The sequence below is a fragment of the Phalangium opilio genome, unplaced genomic scaffold (genome assembly GCF_054372755.1).
Source record: "Phalangium opilio isolate 3A_F unplaced genomic scaffold, DU_Popi_V2 ptg000209l_1, whole genome shotgun sequence".
NCBI classification, from domain to species: Eukaryota; Metazoa; Arthropoda; class Arachnida; order Opiliones; family Phalangiidae; genus Phalangium; species Phalangium opilio.
In genome coordinates this window covers 4634311-4655132 of record NW_028324217.1, presented here as the reverse complement: position 1 = coordinate 4655132, position 20822 = coordinate 4634311, and the positions used below count along the sequence as shown (strand labels likewise).

At 36.7% G+C, this 20822-nt stretch overlaps 3 protein-coding genes and 1 long non-coding RNA gene across 4 annotated transcripts; all 4 read left to right on the top strand.

The window, feature by feature from the left end:
* The first annotated feature begins 5122 nt into the window (after positions 1 to 5122).
* On the top strand, positions 5123 to 8813 carry LOC149618562 (sodium-dependent multivitamin transporter-like). The gene is made up of 11 exons (XM_089854496.1): positions 5123 to 5455; positions 5514 to 5809; positions 5907 to 5974; positions 6234 to 6318; positions 6423 to 6561; positions 6626 to 6833; positions 7279 to 7433; positions 7507 to 7685; positions 8207 to 8319; positions 8386 to 8416; positions 8502 to 8813. The coding sequence occupies exons 1-11, from the start codon at positions 5345 to 5347 to the stop codon at positions 8545 to 8547; spliced, it is 1431 nt and encodes a 476-aa protein (XP_089710622.1). The 5' UTR covers positions 5123 to 5344; the 3' UTR covers positions 8548 to 8813.
* A 2306-nt stretch (positions 8814 to 11119) lies between these two features.
* LOC149618561 (uncharacterized) lies at positions 11120 to 11563 on the top strand. Its single transcript, XR_016375438.1, has 3 exons — positions 11120 to 11205; positions 11281 to 11403; positions 11480 to 11563. It is a non-coding gene; the product is annotated as an uncharacterized LOC149618561 (long non-coding RNA).
* A 3332-nt stretch (positions 11564 to 14895) lies between these two features.
* Positions 14896 to 17461, top strand: LOC149618560 (monocarboxylate transporter 9-like). The gene is made up of 4 exons (XM_089854097.1): positions 14896 to 15141; positions 15221 to 15370; positions 15918 to 16679; positions 17172 to 17461. Exons 1-4 carry the CDS (start codon positions 14925 to 14927, stop codon positions 17330 to 17332), a joined length of 1290 nt encoding a protein of 429 aa, XP_089710223.1. The 5' UTR covers positions 14896 to 14924; the 3' UTR covers positions 17333 to 17461.
* Positions 17462 to 18271: 810 nt separating this feature from the next.
* On the top strand, positions 18272 to 19857 carry LOC149618559 (uncharacterized). Its single transcript, XM_089854495.1, has 2 exons — positions 18272 to 18767; positions 19195 to 19857. The coding sequence occupies exons 1-2, from the start codon at positions 18282 to 18284 to the stop codon at positions 19855 to 19857; spliced, it is 1149 nt and encodes a 382-aa protein (XP_089710621.1). The 5' UTR covers positions 18272 to 18281.
* Positions 19858 to 20822: the final 965 nt, after the last annotated feature.

The window sequence follows — 20822 nt, the reverse complement described above, 5'->3', positions numbered from 1 at the left end:
TAAATTCCAAAACCGAGTAATTTAGTATATTAGGTAAAAATGTCATCATTAAGAACACTTTTATTTAACTAGAAGAAAAAAATCTTCCACGAACCATTATGGAAATGCAGCGTAAGAAAGCGCAAGGAGAAAAGAGGTAAGATGGAGTGGTGATGATGATTTGCGACCTGATGCATATGTTGCAACTCTCCCATTATACCTCGCGCACCCCTTACACTTTGGTAGGCGATTGTTAAGCGCTGCCCCGTACCGACATTGTTTTTGTATGAAAACTAGCTTCTATTTCTAAGACAGAGGGGGCGTTCTTTACGTTTCCGTGCCGTACGACCATACCAAAAATGAGGATGCTGGGAGGACTTCGTTGCCGTTCCATAGATGGGGGTACAGAGTCAACATTATATTAGGATTACCGCTCTATCGCTCTCTCCTTCAAGGGTAGCGTAGCTTACCTTTTACTTTGGTAAGGCTTCACCGGGTCTGAAGGAGTGAAATATAGCCAGGTTGTAATAACTGTAGATAATTTTATTAGTTCATAATGACGTATTTTAAAAGAAGTTTTGTAAACCTAATACTACCTCTCCTGGTAGGTATAATTTTTAAATGAAATAAAAAGAGGCAATCGTTTTGGTGACATTATATCGCCACAAAATCTAACCTAACCCGTGCCCAATCTGGTTTAGCTTGACAAAACAAAAGGAGACTCGTTAAAACTTTATAGACCATCCCATTAATTCTTACAGAGAAGCAAACACCACATGGGTTACTTTCCTCGCGCAAATAGACCATTACGAATATTACCTACAGAGAAACAAACTTCCAGGGGCACGCCTACATACTGGATAATTTCCCTGTCGCCACAAGGCAACACTAGAGGCAGCCCAAGCTCACTGCATCCGAGAGGCTAGCCAACTTGGTCATGCCTCTAGCGGTGTCTCCTGACATGATTGAAATTATCCACTAGAGAGGCGTGCCCCTGGAAGTTTGTTTCCCTGCATGTAATATTCGTATTGGTCTAATAGACCAATACGAATATTACAGCAATGCGAGTTGCAAGTATTTAATGGAATGGTCTATTCCAACAACCCACGATTTAATTCAGACGCTTGCTTCGGTTAGACGTATGTCTAGGTAGCTGATATATTAAAGTTTTCCAGGCTTGTACGCTTAACAGTTGGGCATTGCGAACTGGGTACGTTGAAGTTAAAACTACACCTACAAGCAGATATTCCGTAATAATTACGAAACCCTTCATCTATACTGGGAGAGTCGAAAAATAAAAGTACTAGTACTTGTTCGTACAAAGTTCATGATTATTTAAAGTTTGCATAATATTATATTCAAACATTAAAAAAATGTTGAGACAACATTTTAAGTTATTAATCTTTATTAGCAAAGAAACATTTACCTACTCAGTAAGAAAATAAACAGCGGTAGTTTTAGATAGGGGTTGCCAGGCAGTTGGTGAGTCAAGAGATTGTAGAGTGATGAGAAGGATGACACTCTGTATCGTCTGAATACTTTAGTTATGTAACATGATTCTTCCCTGGCGAGGGACCCCCCTTTTTGTTTGCTCTCCTGCTCATCAAACTTAATTAAGATGGGTAAATAACTATCGCACCGTGCTAGGGTGACTATAACTGTTTGGTATTTACTAAACCCTCAGCAATCAATTAACCCACAAACCTTGATTGTCTTGACATGGGCCAAAAATTTATCCACAAGTGCATGCATGCGCCTCGGCAAAAAGTTAAAGCCTAATAGAGTAATGATGAGGGAACTATTTATCGCGTATGTGATTCAGTTGCTCCAAATGATCTGATGTTGGGAAGAATCATGTTACAATTACCCCGCTTTGTGCTGGTACACTTCTCTCGAAGAGAAGTATTACATACTTCCGGTTTCACTCAGTACTTGTTCAACTTGAGTCGCAGAGGGCCTAACAACACTGAACTGAAATTTAAACTGAGACAAGGGGTAAGAACTTACTGAAAGCTACCTCAAGATTCACCTTAAAAATGATTAAATTCACGTTGATACTCTTCTAGTTTTATTCAAACGCAGACCTGTCCTTTGATTTAACCATTATCACGTCTTTTAAAAAAAATATGTATTTGATACGCCTCTGCTTTAACCTTAATCACGTCTAACTACAAATTTTCCATGTTTGCTACGCTTTTGTTTTAACCATTTGCACATGTTGCTGAGCCCAGAACGCGAGTTAGACTTAATTGTGCTGCCGAACCGTACGCACCGCGCTTTTAAATTTATCCGCATCGTAGTAGATATGGCGATATTTTTGAGTCCGAAATCGGTTATTGGATGGCCCGATTACGTGTTTATCGTGTTTATTCTGGCCTTTTGCGTGGCGTTAAGTTTCTATTTTAATCGGAAACGAAAGAACTCGTCCGTTGGTGTTGATAAATTATCGGAATTTCTTTTGGCTGGTCGAAATCTGGCTATTTTACCCGCTACTTGTTCGATCGCCGCTACAATAATTTCACCCGTATCTTTAACAGCGATTACGGGTGATCTCTATTTGTACGGTATTTACTACTTAGTTTGTTACCTTGGATTATCTATTTCCATGATTTTCTTGGCGTTTTTGGCTGTTCGAATGTACAGAAAAAAGCAACGTAATACGTGCAGTGTTTTTCAAGTATAGTGGTTTAACTATAATTTTATTATCAATATTATGGTATTAATTTTAATCAGCATTATTATTATATTTATTATATTTATTTTAATTAAATTTAACATTATTATTATTATATTTATTATATTTATTTTAATTAAATTTAACATTATTATTATATTAATTTTAATTAAATTTAACATTATTATTATATTAATTTTAATTGAATTTAATTAACATTATTATAATATTAATTTTAATTCAAATTAATTAATTAATTAATTTAAAATTAATTAACACTATTAATATATTAATTTTATTTAAATTTATTTAACATTATTATTTTAATTTTATTTAAATTTATTTAACATTATTATATTACTTTTTATCAAAATTAATTAACACTATTATTATATTAATTTTATTTAAATTTATTTAACATTATTATTATATTAATTTTAATTAAAATTAATTAACACTATTATTATATTAATTTTAATTAAAATTAATGAACACTATTATTAGATTAATTTTAATTAAAATTAATGAACGCTATTATTATATTAATTTTATTTAAATTTAATTAACATTATATTAATTAAATTAGTTTCTTTTTTTCGTATTAGTTGTTAGAGGATCGCTTCGATGGTTGCGTCAGAAGATCGTTTTCTTCGGTTTACATAATTCATAAAGTAAAGTTGTATTGTTATTATCAGGAACGCATACAGCTGACAGGAATTAATCATTGTGTACAACATATCCCACGCAGGGTTGGAAATAAGACAGGTTTACAAGTCCAAAACCAGATTATTAATTGCTCGAACCAGTTTATTCATTCCAAAACTTAGGGTCACTGGTCCTAGGGACCACTTAATTAATTATCGTTTTTGGAAAAAATAGACGGTGGGACCAGTTTAGTAACTCGAGGTTATTTTTCTAGCTCACACATTTTCTACCAATTCTACTCCTATGTAGTTTGTAATCCTTGGCTACAACTAACGTACTAAAGTTTTGTAGTCTATTGACTATTGTTCTACACTCTAGAATGAGTCTCTTGAAGTCGACAGCGTAGACGATAGTCAGTACTAGTTCTCAGTAGTCGTGTAATATGGTACTAGTCACATTACAGGATTTTGATCCTAATGGAGCTCTCGTACTCTGGCTTATGATAGCGAAAGAAGATATAGCCACAGAAATTATGTAAAACGTAAAAAGGATAGTTCAGAAAAGGATGAAGAACTTCAAATATCATTAGACATGATGATTGATGTTTAGTGGCAACTAGTCGAAAAATTGTAACATGAGGGGTCACTGGTCCCGAGGACCACTAACAAAATCCACCTTATTTCCAACCCTGTTTATTCCCACGTTTATTTCTACAGTTTTTTTTTGTAGGCCAGGCTTGAGCACTATAATTCTGAAGTTTCTCTAGCTGTGATTTATTTGGTTGGTAGTAACGCGAGGTTGGGTACGTGTGCTAGGTTCATGATAGATTATTCTCTAGGTAAAATTTGTCATGCATAATGATTAGTTTCAGTGGCGTCGCTAGGCCTTTTTTTGGGGGGGCTATAGCCCCCCCAAATTCCAAACTTATCCCCCCCCCCAAAATAATCCGTAAACCCTACCAAAAAATTGCTGTTAGCAACCTAAATTACTGTAGCAATATATAAAAAATTTTCAATATCAAACAGTAAAATTTTGAAGAAAATAACAGATGGAGACAAGTAAAATGTTTCATGTTCTTTCGAAGGGAGTCCCAATAGTGTGGACTAAAAGCTAACAAAAACTAAAAATAAACCTAAGACCAGAAGTGAGATGAGACTAGAAGTGAAGGGCTCTAGCATTGGTAATAGATCCTGGCACTAGTGAACAAATTTGGGGATTCTATGCCGCTTCCATCGCGCCTACGTAACGCTAGAGAGAAAAAAATTGGTCGAGTTCCAAAACATTTCCTACCCCCTTCCCCTCGTTCTAAAGCCGCGGAACACGGACGCGGCTCCTTGAATCTAGTTCGGCCGTCTACTACTGCCAGCGTCTCACGTTTTGGAGGGGAAATTCTGAAACCGCTACCAGAGGGCCAACGGTTGGTGTGTTATCAAGAATATTCACTAATGCCAAGTGAAGAATTTGGTTAGCTCAGTGCTTCTGGTCTCATCTCACTTCTGCTAAGACGAGTGAAAATCCTTCATAATCGGTTCCGTAGTCCTTATCAATAAAAGGTTGTACATCTTTAAAATACGAATAATTTCACGTTGTTCACAAGTTCTTATAATAACTTTAAAATAGTTTGCCCAGATTTAGCCCCCCCAAATTTCAAACCCTAGCGACGCTACTGATTAGTTTAGTTCTTCCCACGTAATAAACCTAGATACGTTGAGACAATGGCTACGCAATGATTCTTATTCGATGCATGTATTCCTGTTATTATTTATTTGTAATGATAATTTAGAGTGATTATTATTCTAAACGTTCTGAAATAAATAGGGCTCGCATAGAATTTATTGCAGAAGTTATTAATGGAAATTTCAACATAACTTCTTATCAGATTTGAAAGAAATTTGTCTCGCAGAGAATATTTTACCAAAGTTGTTTATGAAAATTTCAGATTATCTTTTTAGGCAAAATTTATATATTTTAAACTATTTAAAACTATCAAAACTTTATGGTAGTTGAAATAGAACGTTACCATCTTCTCTCCTTCAGCTGTTACACATGGCTGTAGTGTTATACCTTCCGGCCCTTTCGTTGACAACTCTAACACATTCTAATACGCACGTCACAACATTGGTACTCGGAGTCGTGTGTACCCTATACAGTTCTGTTGTAAGTATTTAACCCTAAATTATGTATAGTTAAAACCAAACTAATTAATTTTTTACAGGGAGGGTTTCGCACTGTAGTATGGACCGACGCTTTGCAATGCATTCTTATAATGGCCGCTCTGTTAATGGTCATCTTTCAAGGCGTAATTAAAATAGGAAGTTGGTCCGATATTTGGTCATTATCCGTTGAAAATGGTTTTCTTACTTCGATAAGTTGGACAGAAAGTGGTACCGCGAGGAGCTCTGTTTGGGCTTTCGTCATTATGGGCCCTGTTTTGTCAATTGATTATTTTTTAATCAATCAAGCCGTTATGCAAAGGATTTTGGCCGTTAAATCCAATTCCGCTGCAATAAAGTAGTCAATATTTCAATATTGCTTAAGCAATATCATGCGCTAATAATACCCTTTAAGTTCCAATCTTAGTCTTTCAATGACAGTTGTGCTTGTCTAGATTTCTAGTCCATCCTCAGCAGAAAGTTAACAAAATTTTGGGGAATTCTAACATTTTGAAGGAAAGCGGTGAGATAGAGTGCCTATAATTATAATGATGCGTCATTGAAAGCCTCTCATAGCTCCGTTCGGTTAGGTAGGGAACTATGGTGGAATAGACACGATGTTGGGAGGACTTCGATGCCGTCGCAGGTCCACGACCTTTCATGACAAAAATATCCATACAGAGCAGATGTCAAAAAGAGAGATGGAAATCAGAGTTTAAACTCCTTTCATTATCCTCTCAGTATGATCAAACTGGTGTTTTCTTCCCTCTGAACAAATATAGTCACTCGACATTTAGTTCGTGCTTACCAAGTTTTTAAACGTCCCTATCTCAATTCTGGCTTACGCAAATTACCTAAAGATCACAGGTGACACAAAACCTAGACAAGACTAGGGCAGTTTCTTGGGAACTTCGAGGGTATAATTAGCTTATGTAAAATCAGCCAATATCTCATATTTGAAACATTTCAAGCTCGGTTATCATCGCTGCCATTCTGATTTTGCTTGTCGGTGTGACGCTAGGCGCTGCTGCAGGAGTTCTCTACATACTCTACGGACAGTGCAATCCGTTAAGCCTAAAAGAATACACCGGTGTTAAAACAGTGGACCAAGTAATGTCTCCAAGTCTCAGAAACCGAATCATTGTGACTAACAACCATTTAATAATTACAATAGATTTTTGTTTATGCCATTGGAGATTTGTTCCTGGATTACCCCATTCTTAAAGGCGTTGCCATTTCAGGCATCATTAGCGCTTCTCTTAGCACCTTTTCATCGTACATCAATGCATTCGCTGCACTCGTATTGGAGGATTTTCTTAAACCATTGTTTCCAAGTTTCACCGCGAAAGAGAATGTTTCTGTTAAGATATGCATGGTTTTAAGTAAGTAATATGTTTTCAATCTTGATCCAGGAAAGATTCATGATGGAATAAGCCTTTTCGACGTTAAAAATTGGGGTAGGCAACTCTCAGTATCGGGATATACAAGGGGGTTGACCAATAGCCGTCTCTGCACACTCTCTGTACCCAAAGCGCCTAAAGCGCAGGCGCCGTAAAGCGAGATGGAAGGCAATGGTTTTACCCCCGTGTCTTTCCCTCTTAGTTACATCGAAGTGGTCTATGTGGAGAGACCAGAGAGGTTTGGCTTAAGATAGCTCCTCCCTTTTTCCTAAAAATTCCGGCGAACTAGTGTGAGAATGCTACTGATTGGCTAAGTGGAGCCTGACGTTTTATAGACCTTTGTTTATTCCTTATTTTCGAAAAGTCATAAGAATCAGTGAATTTTTTCGTAACAAGGTGTTAGTGTTTACTGTTCTTTTCTTCGTAGGTTTTTTATTTGGATTACTTGCAACTTTCACCAGTCTCATAATACCGCTGATTGGTAATGCCGTTAAAGTTTTAAGCATAATCAACGGACTATTTCGTGGACCCTTGAGTGGTATTGCTTTGTTGCTTATGTTTTACAAGAAACTAACAAAAGCCGTAAGAATTCATCATCTTGCACCAAACCAAAAATTTATTTATAACATTGTCTTTTTTTTTTGCTCTTTTCAAGGCTTGCTTGTTATCTTTAGTGATAGTCATGACTCTCATCGGTTGGATTGCAATTGGTAACTCTTTGTACGTGAAGAAAAACAAATATAAAACCCTGGGACACTCTATTGATCAATGCGCCCTTGACTATTGGGAAACCAATCTTAACTCGTCTGTAAAGGTCACAGTGGAACAGAAAGGGTAATGTACTCAAAGTGTTAAAGGCTGAGAGATCCAACAAGAAGGATTCTAGGCTAATTCAAAGTCGAGAATGGAAATAACAATGGGCGATAGTGAATCCTTTTCATTGGATCCAGGCCTTAAATCAGTTTAAAACAACCTTTTGGGCTATTACCAGGGATAGGTTTAATTTTAGAAGTAGGAATGAGGAACAGTTAGTATTTACTAGCCCAGTATAGAGCCCCTCCCTCCAACACGTAACGAGAAGTTTAAATTATCTTATTGGCGGCTCACTTAAACTACGTTTTGATGACGTTGCTGACGAGGACGGCGAAAAATACGTAATTCCTTTTTACCTCTGTCGCTACGACCCGCCCCTTCTTTCATACCCCCTCCGTCGCGTGGAAGGGGATCCGGGACTTTGACGCGCACCCAGTTTACTCTGTTCTCCATTCCTACTTCTAAAATTAAATCTCTCCCTGCTATTACAAATATATTTTGCTATTTCTTCACAATTTTGTATTTTTTAATGTAATTGACAGAAGTATTTTCATGCCTTTGTACGAGATATCATATTTTTGGTACACTACTATTGGGTTTACATTGGCTTGTCTATTGGGGATTGCCTTTTCAGAAATTTCAGTCGCTTTCCATGGTGAGAATATACTAAGCGAATTTTTTTCTGCATTATAAAGTATAATAAAACCGAATTTTTTCATAGGACGAAAAAAATACTCGCAAGTTCAAACTAAGTAAGTTATATCAAAAGCAAAGATATAAAACAGAAAGTAAGGCTGTGAAGTGGAAGATTACTGAACTCTCCAAATTTTCTTTTAGAGTTCCTGCCGAAAACGGAGGACCAGAATCAGCTCAACTGACATAAAAATTATTGCGTAATATCAGCAGAGGATAATAGAAGGATGAAATACAATCACCCAGCTTTGTGGTACACTTCTCTCGAAGAGAAATATTATATACTTCTGCTAATACACTTTCTTAAGTTTGTTCTGTCTTATACTAGTGATAAATAATATATCAAATTGTTTGTTTTGTATATTTCTTTAAATTAAAATTAGTGAAGATATATTGTACAGTTTACGATATAGTTAAAATATAAATATATAATGTGAAATTAAATAAAATAATATTATTCCCACTACGATGCCTTTAATCATTTTGATTGACTATTCCTGTCAAAATTATAGAATGGCATTCACGATTACATCACGTGCTTACCAACTTACGTAAAAGAACGTAATAATAATAATACATCTTTGTTAGTTCATACAAAATATTGTTAGCTCAGCACCTGCGAGTTGTAAAACTATTCACATTAATAACTGTCGTCTGTCAAAGTTAGACCTATAGTTCAAGGTAGTGTCCCCCGATGTGTTTCTTACATCAGATTTGATTTATACAGGGTGTTTCTGAAAAGTCTGCCATAAATTAAGGGGGCTGTTCTTTGGAAAATTTTGAGTTTGAAAATGTTACATTTTTCCGTCCGGGCTACTGTTGTCAAGATTTTTGAGTATTTTACGGATGACCCCTTAAATTTCTTTAAGAAACTGAAAGACAATGCTAACTAAATTAAGGGGTCATCCCTAAAACAATAATCAAATCATAACTCGAAAACAGTGGCCCGGACGGAAAAATGTCATAAAATTTACATTTTCGACTCATAATAGCCCAAAGCGCATCTCCCTTAAATTATGGCAGACTTATCAGAAACAGCCTACACTGTATTTTAGGCATAAGAAATTATTAAACCCTAATAATATGAAGCTGTTAGGAGCCTTTAATATACGTCATAAACGTGGACTTACTAGCTAGTTTGACAATGTTGTTAAGAACCATCAATTAATATCAGATTTGAGCACTGGATTAGCAGGTGTTAATTTAAGTTAACGTAAATTGATAATTAATATTACCATTGATTATTTGGGCGAAACGAGATTTACGTCTTGATCAAAATACAATTCTGCTCTCAATCAAGTTATCTTCGATGATCGTAACCCAACATTTTTGGAATAAGATTAATGGTTCACCTTGAAGCTAGTAGAAATATAAATAGCAGTTAAGCGGGATAACACCTCATGCATTTTCTGAAATCGATTGGGTAAACTGCACAGCCAAAATGACAAAGTTATTCAGAAGCATCTTTTTCGTTGTCTGCGTCTTGGCTTCGGCCGCTATTTACGGTAACTATTTTCTCTATCTTCACTTGGCCTGGCTTGCTGAACTTAGACTAATAATTAGATCTGAAAGAATTCTGGAGAAACGAGCTTAATTTTTTCTAAATCTCAGCTTTTACAAATTTTAATTACCGATGATTTGCTTGAATTAAATTTTTAAATGCCTATTTTAGCACAAGAAACTGAGGGTCCCACGCAGGAACCAACAGCTGCGCCAACTGATGGGGTAACCGATGCCCCGGCACCAACTGAAGCACCAACCGAAGCCCCGACTGAAGCAGCAACCGACGCCCCGACTGAGGTACCAACCGAAGCCCCGACTGAAGGAGTAACCGACGCCCCGACTGAAGGAGTAACCGACACCCCATCCGAAGCACCAACCGAGGCCCCAACCGAAGCCCCGACCGAGGCTCCAACAGAAGCTCCAACTGACGCCCCAACTGAGGCACCAACCGAAGCCCCGACTGAAGGAGTAACCGACGCCCCATCCGAAGCACCAACCGAGGCCCCAACCGAAGCCCCGACCGAGGCCCCAACCGACGCACCAACTGAGGCACCAACCGAGGCCCCAACTGAGGCACCAACCGAGGCCCCAACTGAGGCACCAACCGAGGCCCCAACCGAAGCTCCAACTGAAGCCCCAACCGAAGCTCCAACTGAAGCCCCAACCGAAGCTCCAACTGAAGCCCCAACCGAAGCTCCAACTGAAGCCCCAACCGAAGCTCCAACTGAAGCACCAACCGAAGCTCCAACTGAAGCACCAACCGAAGCTCCAACTGAAGCACCAACCGACGCCCCTACTGAGGCACCAACCAATCCTCCAACCCAACCTCCTACTCAGCCACCAACTCAACCACCTACCCAACCTCCTACCAAACCCCCAACTCAACCACCAACCAAACCACCAACCCAACCACCAACCCCGAAACCAACCCCAAAACCAACCGTACAAGAAAAATGCAAGAAATTACACAGCACTGGCCTCCTTGACTTTATAATTGCTACCGAAGTAAGTTGACATGTTTTACAAATCTTTACGTTGACAATGAATGTAACTTTAAATTCACATTAACAGGAAGAAGGTGGTTGCAAATGGAACTGCTATGCAATGAACATCTTAAAGCCACTTTCTTTCCACAAGGAAGATGATTTAACTCCTTGTGGTCGTGGAGGAGTAAGATAACTGAATAATGTGGATCGAACTTTAATCTTAACACATTCCTTGATATTTTTAAAAATTTTAGAATTTGGCATGTTTGGACGGAAAATGCCGCAAAGTCGTAAAGAGCAAGGAAGCGATTAGTAGTTGCGCTAAGAAGTACAACGGTGGAGATGTTTCAGCTTTCGAAGTAAGTTACGTTTAATGAAACCACATTAATGAAAATGAATTTTATTTTATTTAATAACTTGTATATTAAATTAAGATTGAAGACGATATATGCCGAGTCGACTGTTTAGGAGATATTGACGGTAAAAAGAGGAGCAGATGGGGTGCCATCAACCAAGGAAGAAAGTGTGGAGCAAATATTCCATTTATCGGAGCACCTGTGAGTAGTTATTTCAATTTTGGTGCCACATGTTTAATAAATTAACAACTCTAATGCATCTCATTCTTGTATACAGAAATGCAACAATGGATACTGCTCTCGAATTTAATTGACTGTTAATTTTAATGTAAAACTGTAATTATTTTAGATTAAATAAAGTATTTAAGACGTTACTTTCATGAATAAACAAGTTGGGAAAACCAAAATATTACCTCTCCGAGTCAAGACGACTACTTACAAACTTATTTACCCAGATATGGAAATGTTTCTTAAGTTAAAATGTATGAAATATTAAAGCAGTATACAAAGCATAGCAAATATACTGTAAATCAGACGACATTTTACATCCAATAATGATATACTTGTACACATTAAAATCATCCGATGGGGGAGAAACGGGAAATGAAGAGATAAAACTTTGGAGGGATACTACCTTTACGTGTTTGTAAAGGCCCAATTTTCTACTCCTCAACTGTATGCCCTCTATGTTCAAAGCCATATTCACAACAGGGTTGCCATATAAACACTATCCTCTCGTTTCACCTCAACGATTTTCTTAGTTTGTCAACATGACTGTTAACGTTACATAACACCAAAGCTTATTTGTGGCTACACACACTAAAAGTAAATGCGTACCATAACAAGTTGGGAAAACCAAAATATTACCTCTCCGAGTCAAGAGGTCTACTACTACAAACTTATTTACCTAGATATGAAATTATTTCTGTTTTTTGAAGTAAAATTTATGAAATATTGAAGCAGTATTCCAAGCATAGCGAATGTACAGTAAAACAGACGACATTTTACATCCAATAAGAATAAATCTCGGACACACGGAAATCGGTCAATGGGGAAAAGAACAGAAAATGAAGTCTACGCTTCAGCTGTTTACCGTTTATTCTGATAGCTACATTCACAACTGGGATGCAGTGTAAACACTATCGTCTCGTCTCACCTCAACAATATTCTTAGTTTGCCAACATGAATGTTAACGTTAAATAACACCAAAGCTAAATTGTAGCTAGACGCACTAATAGTCAATGCGCACCGTAAAGAGAATAAAAAGTCTGTAGCTACTACCCGTTTACCATTAGCCCTTTTACTAATCTAATTGCCACCATGATCTTTTCTTCTATTATAAAATCTTACCCTGATTATTTAAGAGTGTATTTAACTTTCGGCTCACTCTGAACCGTTAATGTCTCTTCATTATAGACACGAAAATCAAAGCCTAAAGTTTACTTCACCTCAGGCCTCAATTATTTACTCTTTGTTTCACTAAGCCTATTGCGGATAATACTTGATAACCCGCCGGAGTCTAGGTCTTAATTTTCTTCATGAAACCACTAAACCAAGGATTATTCTATATACAGATGTAGTAAAGCTTAAGTAATATATAAAGAGCCATTTCAAATAACAATATTAAAAAAATCTTTGGAATATCAAAATGAAACAGAGCTTTAAAGCTACAAAAGTACTAAATGCATCATAATTACGAAAAATACTTCCACATATTCACTTTATATTATGGAAAAAGGGAATATTAAGGTTCTGTATGATTTCTTAACACATCAACACAAGGCTAACTGCTAACGCGACGCACTAGTGTAACAATGGACGGACACACACACAGACAAAAACATAGACTTCTACTTTACTCTTTCCGTATTAATTCTGAGTTGAGAAACACGATTATCTCGAATACTAAAACAAGGAAGGATTATAAAATGTGAATTATGGAGTGGAAGCTGTATCCTTATTACTCAGTTTTTTTTATTAACTAACGTTATCATTACTTGTCCGATATTAGCTTTGCAAAAGAGTTTCCGTGGTTTGGAATACAATGGAGTAACGTCTTTTTTACTCGCTCTATATTGACTATGAAATGTGTATAGTGTTTCGACTTCATACGCAATCTTCATTACTCGTCCTATATAAACTTTGACTAGAAATGTTTGATTGATAGAGGTTTTTCTTAAACAATTTCTTAAATTTATTTGATATTAATTATTATCTTCGTCAGATATTTGCTTTAGTTATACTTACATCGTTTTAAGAAACTTTATTCGTAATATCGTTTGAACTTAAACTATTATTTTGGTTTCCCCGCTAGCGTACTGCCTTTGCCAAAGTTTTGGAAATCTAGGGTATATATAGCAATCGTCTCCCAGTAAATATTAAGAAAGTACGCAATTGCGAAAACCTTCGGTGGTGATCCCACCTTAGGGAGGCTAGACGTTTCTCGTAACCCTAGCTGATCGCCGCGTAAATCTTAACCATAACAGCGATCATAGAGTAGAAGCCAGTGTTGCAGATTGGTGTCTATGTGGTATAGATGAAAAACCAGTTGATGGTGATGTTAGAAGCCAATGTTGCAGATTGGTGTCTATGTGGTATAGACGGAAGACTAGTGCATGGTGGTGTTAGAGGCCATCAAGTAGCGACAGTTTTCCGAATTTTTGTGAACTGCGAACGCAGTCCGGAAACTAACAATACGTTTGCTCCGATTTCCCAACTGCGAACGCGGTGACAGACACACACACACACCCACACACACCCCCACACACACACACAAACACAGACACACACGTTGAGTGTAATACCTCTCCGTGACATACGTCACTCGGAGAGGTAAAAACAATTTAGACTAAGTTTTATGAACGAATTGTGACTTTGCGCAAAGAACAAACATGCAAAAAATCTGAATTTGTAGCTGCACCATGGATATGTATAGATACTAACATATTATGGATTCCCAACTTGGCGAAATACGCGTTACACTTGCGGATGTGAGACTGCTTTAAATCGAGGGGGAAATAGCTAGGTCACGTGGGGAAAAGGAACTATATTTCTCTGGGCAATCCTGACTGATGGGTTTGAAATTTCGCCCATGCGCAGAGAGAAAAAAATACGATTTTCCCTCTCACTCACGGGGTAGGTAGGGCTGCAAGCTATGTTTTTTCACTGTTGAGCGGGGGGCTAAGCAAAATGATCTGTGGAAGCATGGTCTTGTATTGTAAGCTTACATTCCCCTAGCTTTTCTTACCACTTTTCTTTCATATTCACCGTTGAAAGAAGAGAAGAATGTTATATAAATCATTGCATAATTTAGAGATAAATTTAAATTACGTAATGACTTATGTAACGTTATAAATTGACCCAAAATCGCTAGTCACACACTTTGATTAATTTCTTTGAATTTTTTTACTGGTGTTGTATTTCTGTTGATAATATGTATTCCTTGTTTGACAGATCCAGATAATATTCGTGGAAGACGTCCTCGAAAAAAATGGTTGAGTACTCATAACCTTATCACTTCATAGTAGTAATTGAGCCTTTTCTGCTACATATTTTTTAAAATATAAACATCAAAGATAAGATACATTTCAATATACACGCGGGATTAACGGGTACACCAAAGAACAAACTAAAAATAATCTCAGCTATAATTGAAGTACAAGAACGTTTTTTTTTAAAAAAATTCTAGATATTTCTTTCATTTTAAAAGTAATACTACGAAGATGAAGTGTTTAAATTTTTTGTTCGGCGATAGTTTCAAGAAAGATTCCGGTTATTCGTGGTTCACATTGTGTTTAAGTTTCACTATAATTTCGTTCAATTCGGGGTTGTTTTTTTCTGCGGGTAATGTCTTTGTGGCTTTGCAACAAACGTATGCTACGAACAGAGAAGAAACTGCCGAAATTATCAACACCCTTACAATTCCATTTTATATAGCCGGTAAATTATAAATTATAAATGCAACAATAATTGTTTTATTTAATTTTCGATACACGTAAATTTTATTGGTAAACCTTAGGTTTGTTAGCTGGACCGTTGTTAAAATGGATTGGCTACAGAAGAACGGCCACACTCGCTATTATACTTAACGTAGCTGGAGTAGTACTGTCATCTCGTATTGTTCTTGATAACCGAAGACTATGGTTTATGATTTGCTTTCCGTTAATAGGTAAGGTATTCTTTATACTTGATTTTGTTAGAAATTACTGAGTTGATAAGAAGATAAGCTATGTGTCAAAAATCATACTTCATCAAAGTAGGAAAGTGTAGATAATGTATTTGAAGCTTACTACACAATAGAGCGTTTTGAAGTGATGCGTTTGAAAATTTCGCCGAAGCTTGCTATTCAAGTTCAAAAACGCATACTTTGTCCATGGATAATTATAAAAACCAACGTATTATGGATTCCTAACTAGGCTATAAAACGGGGAAAGGTGAGGTGCCTCTTAATAGAGTCAGAAGTAGCGAGGTCAAGTGTGTAAAAGGAAGGAGAAAGTCTAAGCTAAATGCTCTGTGGAAGGTAGGAGATGGGAGTCCATGATACGTTACAATTTATACATTTATCCTACTCTACGCCACGCTTCAAAATACTCTGATGTATGCTAGAAAGCTTTGAAAATGCTCATTTGCACACAATCGTTTCACATGAAGAAAAGCCTAGGCTACTTTGAGTGTATCATTCCTGCTCACATTCTTCTTTTTCTCTAATTTTCTAGGGTCAGGCCTGGCCATATTACACCCTGCATGTTTCCAGATTACCTTTTCGCACTTTCACAAACTGAAAGGAATCGTTTCGAGTATCATCATGCTTTCCAACTCGGGTGCGGCTGTAGTTTTCTCACTAATTTTCGAAAACGTGTACGGAAACTACGGCCTATCATACGCGCTAGCGGTTTACGGCACCGTATCTTTGCAATGCATCGTTCTTGTGTCCTTATTTCGCGAATTTCCCAAACCGAAATCAACAACACCCGAAAGAGTTTCACTTCTAGATGAAAAAGAGCTTCAGAGACCTTTCGTCGAAGACTTAACGGTGTATTTCAAAAATTATAGGGTTTATGGAATGATTATATCAATGTGTTTCGGTTTCGTGGCATTTACAACGTTGATATCGACCATAATTGACTTGGCAACTGATAATGGTTCCCCAATCGCGGTTCTAATGATCGTGATTCATTCATCGGGTGAAACATTATCGAGAATACCTATCGGTTTGGCCTTAGATAAGAAATTGGTGACTTCGGAGATGTTAATCGCGATAAGTATGACTCTCTCGGCAGTTTTCTACGTCTGCATACCGTTATCAGTTGGTTATGTTTTAGCGATTTTGTGTTTCGCTAATGGTTTTGTCTACGGGTGCTCGTCTACTGGTAGGACATGTTTAATCGCGGAAATTGGACAGGAGTTTATCGCAATTTCTTTCGGAGTTTCTGGATTCGCAGCGGGTTTATTGAACATCGTGGTTCCAAGTTTAATAGGTAAGAAATAATGCAAATCTTTATATATTTTACACGTTTTGAATCACTTCGAACTTGTTTCCCATGTATGTGTGAACATGAAGTGATATCTTGTTTTTTAGGAAAAGGTATAAATTCGCCACATTTATAATCTAGCTTTATCTCCAGTCCAAAAGACGTAGGTCCGGAGTTAATCCCCGCCTCTAAATTACAACCAGCCAGCATCTCATTGGTTCTTGAACACTTACGTCAGCGCAACGCGAATGACGAAAATTAAGGTCATATTTTCCGACTGAGAAAGGGCTGGGAAATAGCCCGACCTCCTTTTACGCCCCCCCCCCATTGTATTTTGAAAGGGGGACTGGGACTATGGCGGCGAATACTTAAGCACCTTATACCTTCTCTCTAATAAACTAGAAATCACTTCTTGGTGTGAACATGGCTTTACACGCCCACTCATAGATGAATTGTATGTATAGATGAGCACTTACGATATTATATTTCTTTAAATAGGATGGAGTAGGGACGTTCATGGAACTTACAACTACGTGTACTACGTATTCTCGGTTCTTCAGTTGTTTAGTGCAATTGTATTGTACGTTCAACATTGTTGTAATAAGAAATACATCGATAAAGTCGATGAAATAGAACATGAATCCATTTCAGAGAACTAATATAAATTTATGCAATAAGTTATTGTCACCTTCAAAAACTAAACTGTTAAATAAACCTCGAAAGTGCCAAATATGAAAGTAGTGGAATTGGTCTAAAATTGAAAACTAAAAGGCTATTTCTAAACCTATTCTTTGTAATCATTTTGTCAAATTCATTGACGTGGGACTTTTAAAATAGATCCAGTGATCAATGACACTAATATAAACATAAACGTTAAGTTCAATAAATCCTTTCGAAACAATTAAATGCAAACAATGGCATTGTACGCAATGTTATAATATGAGAAAAACACATTTCATACCAAGATCACAAGTATAATAATTATAAATAAGTATGCCATTAACATAGTCTGCTTTCCTAAAAGCAACGTATATTGATTAACAGTCTCAATATCCATTACATTAGAATGACACACTTAAATCTAATTATTATACTTCTACAAAGATTAAAAACCAATATCAGTTTATATTTGTTATTTGTCAATTTCGGTGTGTCAGAAATGATTGATATATCGTAACAACAAAAAAAAATTCGATTCAATCAATAACTAATTACGTGAGTAACTAATATTAGTGTTGCAAGACCTGAATCGAACATTACAGTAAACAGAACTTCATGCAAAACTCTGCTTCAATAAATTTGAACTTTTTACAAGGCCAGCAAATGCAGCTTAGCGGCAAAATAGACAACATATTTGAAGAAAGCGTTGACTGTTGCGTCGTATGATGCGACGACGCATGCGCCTATACTAAATTTGGTTTTGGCTAATGACTAATTGACTATTGGATATTTAACTGGTTTTAACCGACCAATCAGAAATTTTTGCTTCAAAGTTCCCCTCTCCTGTCGTGAGAGAAACATTTTTTTTTTCGAAAAACCTGTGCTAACGCTATTTATAACTTACAAGTTATCGTACTGTATGGTCAGAAATTTTCTCGAAATACGAAAATGAAAATCAAAATAATACCCTTACGAGTTGGTTTCAACAACAAAGTTTGGAAAATCATTTTCAAAACAGTGTTCAGTTTGTCCACAATATCATGCGTGTTTCTAATCTACAGTGCAATTACCGTAATTTACGCTGCAATCACGAAACAGTACGCCAAGAACGAAGACAGCCATAAGGGTCCGATTGTCTCCTATTCATATTTCAGCTTCGTTTTAACATTTTTGGTATTGAATGTCAAGAGATCGAAGGTTCGTAGCATTACCTTCGAAATCGTCGAAATGGCCGAATCAATAAATACGAAAATCATGAAGAGAGTTCGAAAACGAATCGTAATTGCGTTGGTTTTAACTGTTGCATATTGCATCTATTTGACATTCATCACTGCGAACCATAACGTATCTTTTCACAAAAGTATTCGATCTGCGCACAGCATTCATTTTTGTTTCGGATGCAACTACAGTTCATGGGATAACGTAACGTTAAAAGTACAATTTACCTTCCAACAATCGTTAATTGTTGTTTAAAATTAGTAAACACTTTGGGTTATAAAGGGTGTTATAAACAGGGAAATAGTCAAGCATGGAGAGTAAGACTATAACCCTGACCATTTTGTTTAGAATTATTCGACAATTGCAATAGCATTCAAGCTAAAAACGTTACTGAAACTTTATCTAGCAGAAGTGTAGTCTTAGATTGAAGGCTATTGAAATTGTCTTTTTCTAAACAAGATGAGCAAGCTGATATGTCTTACTCCTCGTGTGATATTATCTCCTTGTGCTATGGGAAAACGTAAAGGAGCACTAAATGTTGTGTACCCCATGTTCTGGTGACACTTTCTACTCAGTTTGACCCAAGGAACACCCTTTAATTATGGCAGACTTTTCAGAAACAAACTGTATTTTTATATTCTAGCTCTTCATTTTCACGTTTTCAACACTTCATTGGTCAGCGGTCATCGGAGTCAGTTTCTTTCAGGTCATGTTGTATTATTTCTTGACCAGTATCCTCGCTGACGTACTTGGTGACAGCGTCAAGGCATTTTCGAATAATTGTACGCAAAATGGGCTGTTGAAGTTACGGTCGCAGTATTTACGAGTTCGTTCATTGATTGACGATATGAACAGTATATTTAAAAACATAATATTCTTGTGGTTCGCGACTACTTTACTAACCACATGCCGTAACGTAACCTTCTTCATCAGTAACATTGAGAAACTTGAAAGTTTGTACGCCTATTTTTGGACTATTTACTTGAAGGATTTTGTCTTACTGATTTCGCTGACTTTCGTGGCTTCAAGAATCCCTGAAGAAATTGAACTCTTATATGATTCATTATTTATGATCACTGATGACGCTACATCCTCAAACTTTGAAATGAACTCGACGATTTGTTTAATTTTCTACAATGAATTGAAAGCTAGAAAGACGGGGTTCAAAGCAGGGTCATGTTTTCTGATTAATAAGCGCATGTTGTTGTCGTTTTTAGGCTTGGGTTTAACCTATACCGTGATTTTTATTCAATTTAACATGACTACACCGGTATCCGTTCAAGGCAACAATAATACTATCAAATGAAAATGAACACTTCGAAATCCATCCGTAGTGAAGTGGTATGATGTTCGTGACTCGAAATAAGTTCCACTTTCGAGGCATTAGGAGTGTTAGTACAGTTTTGGTTCATAGATTTTATGGTGAAAACCTGGTGGTAAATGTAAATTGGTTTGCCTGCGCCCTAGAGCTAGTATTCAACCGCACTGGTTGCAGTAAATCTTACCACACAAAAGTGCGTTTCGAAACGTTGCGTAGCGTATGCGTTACGGCCATAGCGACATCTGTCGACGCTATTCAAGCGGGAAAACGCATCTAATGTGTTGTAAGCTTAAAATATTTCGTTGGCCCCGAAGCATCGTGGTTCACGTCTACCTATCCTCTTTACTGTGACATTTTGTCATTTGTAATTCAATTTCGTACTATTCTATGAAATCTGCTATTACCGTACCGCATTGTATCGTCAAAATAATCAATAAATTCAACATCATCGATCGGGAAAACAAACATTTTTAAAATTGTATTGTAATATTAATTGCTGTTGAAATTAACTGCAAAATGCAAAAATATTTTTTTCAAAAAAAATAATAATAATAATAATAAGTTCACCACTAACACCATCACAGTAGTCCAAAATTGGTCGATATATCATATCACCAGGTTAGGGTATAACTAGATGGCAATCATTGTTTCAGCAGTGTAATGTCTTTTAGCTGAATTGAAATCGATACGCAATTTGTTAAAATATGGCAAATTTTATTGTATCTGTTATCATAGAGGGTGTTTTTGATAAGTCTGTCACAGATTAAAAGGCGTGTTCCTAGGAGTGGAAAGTGTCACCAGAACATGGGGGGGTCTATAACATTTACTTACGGCGATATGGACTCCTAAACATTGATTGGCCCCTAAAACATGGAAACTGTGATTATCAAATAGATTTGACAGTAAACTATAACTGTACGTCATACCACAAGTTCATAAGATATGTTCCA